Source organism: Hyla sarda, chromosome 8 (assembly GCF_029499605.1).
Source record: "Hyla sarda isolate aHylSar1 chromosome 8, aHylSar1.hap1, whole genome shotgun sequence".
NCBI lineage: Eukaryota > Metazoa > Chordata > Amphibia > Anura > Hylidae > Hyla > Hyla sarda.
Genome location: NC_079196.1, coordinates 24,301,573 through 24,313,607, shown reverse-complemented (window position 1 = coordinate 24,313,607; position 12,035 = coordinate 24,301,573). Strand labels below are relative to the sequence as shown.

Here is a 12,035-nt window from a genome sequence, read left to right as displayed (position 1 = left end):
CCCCTAGACATCTTATTTCCTACCCAAAGGATAGGGGATAAGATTTCTGATCGTGGGGGTCCGGCCACTGGGGATCCCTGCGATCACGGATGCGGCTCCGCAGACATCCGATGCACGGAGCGAACTCCGGAAAACTGGCGATGCAGGGCAGAGGCTTGTGGCGTCACAGCCAAGACCCACGCGAGACATCACGAGCCTCCAGCGCTTCACACTCTAAACGAACACTGGGTACAGCAGGGGGATCGAAGTGGTCTCCAGCGGCGGGAACCCCGCGATCAGACATCTTATCCCCTATCCTTAGGATAAGAGTTAAGATGGCTAGGGGTGGAGTACCCCTTTAACTATCCAAAGTTCTATCCAAAGGGGGAAAACTGTATAAAACTGGAAAACCCCTTTAAAAGAAAAAGAAAGTCAAGTTTAAAGCAAAGATCAGACCTCATTGGAGGGTGGAAATCCCCAAAAATATAGACACTTGCTCATACAAGTCTTCTATAGTGAAATCCTACAAAACTTCCCCATGCAGGACAGATCCACGCAGAAACCAAATATCATATACAACAAGAGAAACAGAGGCGTATAGATCAAAGAAAATTAATTTTTATTGAAACATAAGTGCTCAGAAAGACATACATTTAAAAAAATATAAAATTACGTATAGAGACAGAGAGTTTATCTGATAAGAAACTGAACAGAATGGAGGCTGGCAATGGGACGCCCCGGAAGAAGCCTTGGAGCGAAACGTCGGGTGGTGGAGGCTGGTCTATCCTCACAGTCCACTTGCTCATGATTGTTCTTATTTTTTTGCCGATATTACCTGGATAATCTTTTACTCCCTCTGCCTTGTAGTACCTTATGTTATTATCTGCATTATGCACTTTGCGTTTATTGCGGCTATTCAGCCCTTGGATAATGAGGACGATTGCTGGGAAAATAATATACCCCTGATCTATCTGTTTACACTGTGGTCCCATCCCATTGCCAGCCTCCATTTCTGTTCAGTTTTTACCAGATGTACTCTCTGGCCCTCATTTACTAAGAAAATCGGGTTGTAAGTCTATGTTGCTTTCTTACCCGACTGCTTTTTTCCCCTGATATTTATTATTATGTCGCATCCTGTTTGTCGCACGTGGGTTTTGTTGGTTTTGGTTTCCAACTCCTCTGAGCTGTCGGGAAAAAATCCACAACAATTCAACAAATTCGGGTTGGAAACCTTTATAAATACGTGGGAAAGCTCAGAAATGTCGGGTTACGCCCCTTTTTCGGGTTTGGGAGAATCCACATCGGGTCTGTCGGGAAAAAATGTCGCATCGTGTCGCAGACTGGCGCACGATGTCTGCGACATGGCGCAGACAAAGATGCGACAAAAAAACCCAACAAAAGAGGTCGGGTTTAGAATAGTAAATGAGGGCCTCTGTCTCTATATATAATTTTATATGTATGTCTTTCTGAGCACTTATGTTTCAATAAAAATTTAATTTTATTTGATCTATTCGCCTCTGTTTCTCTTGTTGTATATAGTGAAATCCTGTCGGGTAGACGACGTGTAGCTGTCAGAACACAACAGAGAGGTAACACACCAAACACGAGGCGAGTAGTGTTCAGATCCTAAAACTAAAACGATCTCTCATGAGTCACACCAGAAATATGGGCATCTAGTAATACAGGTTGGCTACAGGTGATGCTCATAGTGACGCATGTATTACAAGCAAACACGTGAACTACCAGCACGTTCTCAAACTAAAGCGATAATTAAAAGGGGTACTCCACTGCTCAGCGCTTGGAACAAACTCTTCCGAATGCTGGAGAAGGGAGTTTGTGACATCATAGCCCCTTTAAGTGGGAAACGCCTAGGCCAGGTTGATGTAGGAAGGCGGCCAATACATGGCGGTCATTCACATGCTAGCAGCTCTTTATTTTGGCTTATGATCAGGGGTTGTCCCAATTGGGGGACGCCATTCTCAATGACATCCACATGGTCTGACTGGAAGTAAGGTAGGGGCTGCCTTAGACAATCCCTATGGGCTATGTTCACACTGTTTTTAAATGTTTTTTGTTGAGTTGAACTGAATGGAAAAACAGCTGGTAGTACATACTCAGTAAAGGATAGGTGATAAGATGTCTGATCGCAGGGGGCCTGCCACTGGGAACCCCGCGATCTCCGTCAAGCCCCCTCCCATAGACATGAATGTAGGGGGCGTGGTGTGACATCACGAGGGGGTGTGGCGTGACTTACCATCTTCTGTAGTTTTTAGTACCACTTTTACATATACGTGACTTAAAGGGGTACTCCGCTGCTCAGTGTTTGGAACAAACTGTTCCGAACGCTGGAGCCGGGAGCTTGTGACGTCATAGCCCCACTCCCTCATGATGTCACGCCCCCTCAATGCAAGTCTATGGGAGGGGGCGTGACGGCTGTCACGCTCCCTCCCATAGACTTGCATTGAGGGAGCGGGGCGTGACGTCATGAGGTGGTGGGGCTATGATGTCACGAGCTCCCGCCACCCGCTCCAGCGTTCGGAACAGTTTGTTCCAATCACCGAACAGCGTAGTACCCCTTTAAGTTTTTGGGAACATGATGTGACAAAAGTTTACGCCGTTCACATTACAGGGTCATTAACATTATATTTTAATAGTTCGGACATTTATGCACTTGCTGATACCATGTATGCTTATTAATTTTTATTTATTTATTTATTTTAAGCTTTTTAGGGTAAAATGGGGAAAATGGGCGATTTTAACATTAATTTGGGAGGGGGGGTTCACATTTTTACTCACTTTTTTCGCATTTATTTTACACTTTCTATATCCCCATAGGGGAACATTTATAGCAATCATTATATTGCTAATACTGTTCAGTGCTATGTATAGGCATCAAAAGGCTTGTATTATGCTCCTGCAGGGCATCTTGGGAGTAGTAGGCATGCAACAGTTTGAGAGCTGCCAGTGTCAGGGCATCAGGGGAGTTGTAGTTCTTAACACCAGAAGAGCTGGGACTGACAATGGGATTTCATGTAGTTCTGCAAAAGTTGGAGATCCACAGGTTTGGGAACTCACTGCCTCAAGGCAACCCAACCATATTACCCATCCACATCGTATGAACCCAAGATATTGCACCAATAGAAACCTACGGACCTCTCCGGGAGTCTGATTTTATGCGGGGGAAAAAAATCCCATCATGCAACTTACACAAGTTTTGACTCAATAAAAATTCATGCCATACAATCCCATTGGTCCAAAACATTCAGGGGGAGATTTCTCAAAAATCTGTCCAGAGGAAAAGTTGCTGAGTTGCCCATAGCAACCAATCAGATTGCGTCTTTTATTTATGAAAAATGAAAGAAGCAATCTGATTGGTTGCTATGGGCAACTCAGCAACTTTTCCTCTGGACAGGTTTTGATAAATCTCCCCCTCAGATTCTACATTTTTACTGCATTATAGGCTGCGTTCACACACTGCGGCTAATTACTGTGTGGGTTTTGTGACGAATAACCAAAATTGCGAAAAAATGGTGCATTTTATCAGGAATATGCAAATATGCGAAGTCCGGTTAAAAGCACTATTACACGCATTTACCATAATTTGCACAGCTGCCGTACAATTTCTATTTTTTTCCATGATTTGGGGTAAATGACAGCAAAAACTGAAAAAAACGAAATAAAAATAAATAAACCATCAAGGAACGCAGTGTGTAAACACAGTTTCAGGGGAGGTGTATAACTATTATATATGCTGATCCCATAGAGATAGCCACAGTATACAGATAGAGCTGGAGGGGAGGTGCATAACTACTACTATATATGCTGATCCCATAGAGATAGCATTAATGGAGAGAGCTGAAGGGGTGGGGTATAACTACTACACATCCTGATCCCATAGAGATAGCCACAGCAGTATAAAGAGAGCTGGAGGGGAGGTGTATAACTACTATATATCCTGATCCCATAGAGATAGCAGAAGCAGTATATAGTGACCCCCCCCCCCCCGACCTACGATGGGCCCGACATACAATCATTTCAACATACGATCACTCTCAGAGGCCATCGCATGTAGAAGGCAGCATCAATATATGATGCTTTTGTATGTCGGGGCCATCGCATAAACGGCTATCCGGCAGCGCAGACTGCTTCAGCTGCCACCGGATAGACGTTTACGGTGCCCCGTGTGGTCCGCTGACGATCACTTACCTGTCCTCGGGATCCCCTGCATCGTTGGCGCTCTCCATCGTCGTCATCATGTCGCTGCGCACGCCGTCCCGTCATCCAATAGGAGCGGCGTGCGTAGCGATGTGATGGCGGCGACGGAGAGCGAGGATGCCGGGGAAGCAGAGGCGTCGGGGACATCCCGGGGACGCGGCGACAGCGATGGACGGCGACATCCAGGGCAGTGGTGACGAGCGGTGACGGTCCGGAGCGGCGGGGACAGGTGAGTATAACCTCTAATACCAGTGGCCTTCAACCTGAGGACCTCCAGATGTTGCAAAACTACAACTCCCAGCATGCCCGGACAGCCTTTGGCTGTCCGGGCATGCTGGGTGTTGTAGTTTTGCAACATCTGGAGGTCCGCAGGTTGTAGACCACTGTCCTATACTTTGCATTGCACGGATCCCTCAACATACGATGGTTTCAACAAACTATGGTCCATTTGGAACGGATTACCATCGTATGTTGGGGGACAACTGTACTGATCCAATAGAGATAGCAGTTGATGTTTGGGTGGGTGGGTGGGGGGTATCTGGTAGGTCATATTGTCCTCCTGAAGTCCATAGGAAGTCTAACATTCTGTTGGAACCATCAGGTACAAGAATGTGGTAAGGAATGTGATCACATGGCCAAATTAGAGTAATAAAAACACATAGATGCCGCTGTGCTGGAATAAAAAAAATGGCGCTGTATGACTAGTGATAGTGGTAAAGTTGCCCAGTTGCCCATAGCAACCAGATCGCTTCTTTAATTTTTAACAAGGCCTCTGCAAAATGAAAGAAGCCATCTGATTGGTTGCTATGGGCAACTGGACAACTTTTCCTTTGCACAGGTTTTGATAAATCTCCCCCCATAATGCTTCTTTAACTTCATGTAGCAGAATTTCCTAGTTCCATTTTTAGCTGGATTAGGATAAGGCCCCAAGTCATGTTGACCCACAGGAATTTCGCTTGACAATTTTGTTACAGGACAATCCTATTGCTTTCAGTAGGATTCTGCTGTAACATGCATATGGCAGAATTTCCGCGACACCAAATCCAGATTCCGGCCTCCACTGACTTTCCTTGAACCAGACAATTGAATGGGATTTCCGCGACTCTTTTCAAAACAAAGTAATTTTCATGCACAAATTTCTGATGTGGATCTGAATACGGCCAGAAGATCCCATTGTTTTACCATGGAGCAGAAAGAAGATCTAATATTCCTCAGTGTGAACACACACTTACACTTTCTACACTGCTCCAAAAAATAAAGGGAACACCTAAACACCACAATGTAACTCCAAGTCAATGACACTTCTGTGAAATCCCACTGATTGACAATCCCACTGATTGACAATCAATTTCACATGCTGCTGTGCAAATGGAACAGACAACAGGTGGAAATTATAGGCAATTAGCAGGACACCCCCCAATAAAGGAGTGGTTCTGCAGGTGGTGACAACAGACCACTTCTCAGTTCCTATGCTTCCTGGCTGATGTTTTGGTCACTTTTGAATGCTGGCGGTGCTTTCACTCTAGTGGTAGCATGAGACGGAGTCTACAACCCACATAAGTGGCTCAGGTAGTGCAGCTCATCCAGGATGGCACATCAATGCGAGCTGTGGCAAGAAGGTTTGCTGTGTCTGTCAGCGTAGTGTCCAGAGCATGGAGGCGCTACCAGGAGACAGGCCAGTACATCAGGAGATGTGGATGAGGCCGTAGGAGGGAAACAACCCAGCAGCAGGACCTCTACCTCCGCCTTTGTGCAAGGAGGAGCAGGAGGAGCACTGCCAGAGCCCTGCAAAATGACCTCCAGCAGGCCACAAATGTGCATGTGTCCAGTCAAACGGTCAGAAACAGACTCCATGAGGGTGGTATGAGGGCCCAATGTCCACAGGTGGAGATGCCATGGAGAACGTTCTTCTGCCTGCAACATCCTCCAGCATGACCGGTTTGGTGGTGGGTCAGTAATGGTGTGGAGTGGCATTTCTTTGGGGGCCACACAGCCCTCCATGTGCTTGCCAGAGGTAGGTTGACTGCCATTAGGTACAGAGATGAAATCCTCAGATCCCTTGTGAGACCATATTCTGGTGCAGTTGGCCCTGGGTTCCTCCTAATGCAAGACAATGCTAGACCTCATGTGGCTGAAGTGTGTCAGCAGTTCCTGCAAGAGGAAGGTATTGATGCTATGGACTGGCCCGTCTGTTCACCAGACCTGAATCCGATTGAGCACATCTGGGACATCATGTCTCGCTCCATCCACCACGTTGCACCACAGACTGTCCAGGAGTTGGCGGATGCTTTAGTCCAGGTCTGGGAGGACAGCCCTCAGGAGACCATCCGCCACCTCATCAGGAGCATGCCCAGGCATTGTAGGGAGGTCATTCGGGCACGTGGAGGCCACACACACTACTGAGCCTCATTGGGACTTGTATTAAGGACATTACATAAAGTTGGATCAGCCTGTAGTGGGGTTTTCCACTGTGATTTTGAGTGTGACTCCATATCCAGACCTCCATGGGTTGATACATTTGATTTCCATTGATAATTTTTGTCTGATTTTGTTGTCAGCGAATTCAACTATGTAAAGACGAAAGTATTTCATACGATTAGTTCATTCATTCAGATCTAGGATGTTTTATCTTAGTGTTCCCTTCATTTTTTTTGAGCAGTGTATTTATCTCTATAAAGGGGAACGTTATGCTGTAACACAACCGGATGTTACTCCATTATCATCCTCATGGCCAGAATTTACATAATGTACAGGTCCTTCCAGACCCCACTCCAGAGCTCCCCAAACTGTGGCTCTCCAGCTGTTACAAAAGTACAACTCCCGTCACACAACCGCTGCAAAATACTACTTCCATCATGCAACTGATGCAAAACAACGGCTCGTTACAGTACTGCCGCTACACAACGACTCCTCACGCAACTATGCAAAATGACACCTCCCATCACACAACTGCTGCAAGACTACCAATCCCAACGTGCAGTCTTTGCAAAACGACGCCTTACGTCACACAACTCAGGTGCCTCCCGTCATGCTACTGTTGAGAAACTTTCTATGCTTTTCATTCAAGCAACTGCTGCAAACTACGCTTCCCAACAGGCAACTATTGCAAAACTATAACTCCCATCATGCAACTGTTGTGAAAACACACCTTCCATATCACAACTGCTGCAAAATGATTCCCATCATACAATTGTTGCAAAACTTTACCTCCCATTATGCAACCGTTGCAAAACTGCACCTTTTATTCACGCAACTGCTGCAAAACGATGATTCTCGTCACGCAACCCTCGCAAAATGATGTCTCCAATCACACAAACACAACTACTACAAAACTGCTACCTCCATCCTGCAACGGTTGCGAAACTAAGCATTCCATCACACAACTTCTGCAAAACGATGATTCCAGTCGTGCAACTGTTGTGAGACTATCACTCCCATCATGCAGCTGCTGCCAAGGCTAATAAAATCATGGGGTCCATCAATAGGGGCATAGATGCCCAAGACAAGGAAATAATTCTACCACTGTACAAATCACTAGTCAGACCACACATAGAATACTGTGCACAGTACTGGTCAGACCACACATAGAATACTGTGTACAGTACTGGTCAGACGACACATAGAATACTGTGTACAGTACTGGTCAGACCACACATAGAATACTGTGTACAGTACTGGTCAGACCACACATAGAATACTGTGTACAGTACTGGTCAGACCACACATGGAATACTGTGTACAGTACTGGTCAGACCACACATAGAATACTGTGTACAGTACTGGTCAGACCACACATAGAATACTGTGTACAGTACTGGTCAGACCACACATGGAATACTGTGTACAGTACTGGTCAGATCACACATAGAAAACTGTGTACAGTACTGGTCAGACCACACATAGAATACTGTGTACAATACTGGTCAGACCACACATAGAATACTGTGTACAGTACTGGTCAGACCACACATAGAATACTGTGTACAGTACTAGTCAGACCACACATAGAATACTGTGTACAGTACTAGTCAGACCACACATAGAATACTGTGTACAGTACTAGTCAGACCACACATAGAATACTGTGTACAGTACTAGTCAGACCACACATAGAATACTGTGTACAGTACTGGTCAGACCACACATAGAATACTGTGTACAGTACTGGTCAGACCACACATAGAATACTGTGTACAGTACTGGTCAGACCACACATAGAATACTGTGTACAGTACTGGGCACCAGTGTACAAGAAAGATATAGTGGAGATGGAGAGGGTTCAAAGACGGGCAACAAGGGTAATATGGGGAATGGGAGGACTACAGTACCCAGAAAGATTATCAGAATTAGGGTTATTTAGTTTAGAAAAAAGAAGGCTTAGGGGTGACCTAATAACTATGTATAAATATATCAGGGGACAGTACAGAGATCTCTCCTATGATCTATTTATACACAGGACTGTATCTATAACAAATGGGGCATCCTCTACGTCTAGAGGAAAGAAGGTTTCTACACCAGCACAGAAGGGGGTTCTTTACTGTAAGAGCAGTGAGACTGTGGAATTCTCTGCCAGAGGAGGTGGTCATGGTGAACTCTGCAATAAGAGTTCAAAAGGGGACTGGATGCATTTTTGGAGAGTAATAACATTACAGGTTATGTATACTAGATTTATAGGGACAGAACATTGATCCAGGGATTTGTTCTGATGCCATATTTGGAGTCGGGAAGGAATTTTTACCTCTAGTATGAGGTTTTTTTTTGCCTTCCTCTGGATCAACTCAACTCAGTAGGGACTCATTAGGGTTATAGGTTGAACTTGATGGACTCTGGTCTTTTTTCAACCTTATGAACTATGTAACTTTGCAATGGTTGCAAAACGACAACTTCCAAAACGATGATTCCAGTCACGCAACTGCTGCAAAACTACAACTCCCATCATGCAACGTTTGCCAAACTAGGCCTTCCATTCACGCAACTGCTGCCAAATGATTCCCATCATGTAACTGTTACAAAACTATGACCTCCCATCATGCAACTATTGCAAAACTACGACTCCCAGCATGCCCGGACAGCCGAAGGCTGTCCGGGCATGCTGGGAGTCGTAGTTTTGCAACAGCTGTCTAGCTACAAGTTGGGGTACACCGCCTTATGGAATAGGCCTGGCTGGGACTTGTAGTTCCCCAGCAGCCCTGTTTCCTGCCAGTTCCACCACATTCCACAAGCATTAGTAACAATGTAACAGATGCAATGGGACAGACAGATGTTGTTTACCTGGGTGTAACACCAGCTCTCTGCTACCGGTCCACTGGACACCTCTACAGGGGGAGGGGGCGAGGGCCCTCCTGACATGCTGCCTCCTAGGGGGGGAAAAACAGCCTCAACAGATGAAGATTTGGCTTTTTTGGCTTTTTGTCACTTTTGCCTACATAGAGCAAGGTGGCCTGTCACTGCACAGTCCCCATGGAGACGACGACAACTCAGCCCGAGCGGCCTCCCCGGAGCTCACATGGTACAGCCCGGTGCGGCATCACATACTTTGTATCAATGTAAATAATGTTACCAATTCTTGCCGGTACTGGCACCTCTCAGGGACTCACAGGGCTTACTGCGCATGCGCCTCCGGGGTGAGGAAATCTCGCGTAGCTGGATTAAAAAAAAAAATAATAGAGCTAACGTCGCGAGATTCCCTCCGCGCAGGCGCACTGGGCAGCCTGCTTCCGAAATAGCACTGAGCCTGCGCGGAAGAGCACTCGCGAGCGGGGCAGAAATGCGCGCACGCGCAGTTGGGACAAACAGGACCGTGATTGTGCTGCACAGACTGAAAATAATAATAATAATAATTAATTGCGTTTTTTGTGCGTTAAAATGTTTATTTTTTCTTTTCTTGGTGTTAATTGTATTTTCATTGTTCCTGAGATTTGCTGCTTTTTTGCTCCTTAGCGACACGCATTACCGTAAGGGTGCGTTCACACTGGATAATTGTTCGGAAGAAAAAATTAAAGTATACCATAATGGATGCTATAAACGGATGACGTACAGCATAATATGTTTCTCCTTGACTTATAATATAAAATAAAAATAAATAAAAATAAAAAACACCATATCGTATCTGTTTTTTGTCCATAAACAATGGGGTGGTTGACCAAGTTTTTACATGCAGCAAAATTAAACGGACTGTAACCCACCTAAAGGCTATGTTCACACAAGCATTACTCCCTTGAAAACCCTCCGTCCCCCGAATTGTGATTTTCAGCTTAAAGGGGTTCTCCGGTGCTTAGACATCTTATCCCCTATCCAAAGGATAGGGGATAAGATGCCTGATCGCGGGGATCCCGCCGCTGGGGACTCCCGTGATCTTGCACGCGGCACCCCGTTTGTAATCAGTCCCCGGAGCGTGTTCACTCTGGGACAGATTACAGGCGACCACCGAGCCGGCGGCGTGTGACGTCATGCCTTCGCCCCTCAATGCAAGCCTACGGGAGGAGGCGTGATAGCTGTCACGCCTCCTCCTGTAGGCTTGCATTGAGGGGTGGAGGCGTGACGTCACACTCCGCCGGCTCGGTGGTCGCCTGTAATCAGTCCAGGAGCGAACACGCGCCGGGGACTGATTACAAACAGGGTGCCGCGTGCATTATCCCGGGGGTCCCCAGCAGCGGGACTCCCGCGATCAGGCATCTTATCCCCTATCCTTCGGATAGGGGAAAAGATGTGTAAGCACCGGAGAACCCCTTTAATAGAAGTCATTTACAAATCCGTTTAACTTTCCGGCACCAGTTGATTCGATTTTTTTTTTTCTTTTTTTCAACCAGAGTACCTCTTTAATACTCACTCATCCCCTCATGGTGTTTTACACAGAAATTAGCATGCACTGCGCCCCCTATGTTTCCAGTTAGAGGAGCTACATCCCAGTAAACATCATTAAAGGGGTACTCCGCTGCTCAGCGTTTGGAACAAACTGTTCTGAATGCTCGAGCCCGGAGCTTGTGATGTAATAGCCCCGCCCCCTCATGACGTCACATCTCGCCCACTCAATGCAAGTCTATGGGAGGGGGCGTGACTCACGCCCCCTCCCATAGACTTGCATTAAACGGGGCGTGAAATCATGAAGGGAGGGGGGGGGGGCTATGACGTCACAAGCTCCCGGCGCTGGCTCCAGCATTTGCAACAGTTTGTTCCAAACGCTGTGCAGCGGAGTACCCCTTTAACACAGAAAACACAATAATGTGTGAATGAAAAGTATCCACTGTCCAAAACGACAAAATCTGCCCGTAGAAAAGTCCAGTGCCAGTTGAAAAAACTTTTCCTCCGGAGTAACCCTTTAAGTTTTCTTCCTCCTCAGTTTCTAAGAGCCAATGGGGAATGGGAGTTTTTATGTTTTTGGAGGGGGACAGAATGTTTTTTTGCTACACGAATCCTGCTGTGCAAGTGTATGGCTTTCCCAGTTGCCAGGGCCAGACTGGACTACTGGGATACCGGAAAAATCCCTGATTGGTCTGACTGGCCCGTCCGCCACCAAGCGAGGTATCATTTTTCCTAGGCCCTTGCATTTTGCCATTTAGAATTGTTTTGTGTTCACACAGTTGACTGTGAGGAATAAGGAAGGTAATAATTTAAACGTTCAGACAATTACACACGAGACAATACCAAACATTTTTATTTTTTATTTATTTTTTATGTGGAGTATGGGATAAGGGGGGTGATTAGAATTTTAATTGGGGGTAGAGTTTCTTATATTTTTAAAAACTTTCTTTTGCATTTGTTAACACTTTTTTAAACCCCTCCAGGGCCTTTTACTGTATAAGCAATATTTCAATTGCCTATATAGATGGATGTAATGAATA

At 45.9% G+C, this 12,035-nt stretch overlaps 1 protein-coding gene across 2 annotated transcripts in view; it reads right to left on the bottom strand.

Annotated features, from left to right (window-relative positions):
- Nucleotides 1-9,907, bottom strand: part of SPOPL (speckle type BTB/POZ protein like) — a 51,348-nt gene extending 41,441 nt beyond the window's left edge. Inside the window, exons 1-2 of one of the 2 annotated variants that reach the window (XM_056535296.1) lie at nt 9,755-9,907; nt 9,466-9,551 (exon numbers count right to left, since the gene is read on the bottom strand). In XM_056535296.1, coding sequence (XP_056391271.1) covers nt 9,466-9,543 — 78 coding nt within the window. In that variant the 5' untranslated portion in view covers nt 9,544-9,551; nt 9,755-9,907. The remainder of the gene's footprint in view (nt 1-9,465; nt 9,552-9,754) is intronic. The other variant, XM_056535295.1, reaches the window with a different exon arrangement.
- Between the last annotated feature and the right edge of the window lie 2,128 nt (nt 9,908-12,035).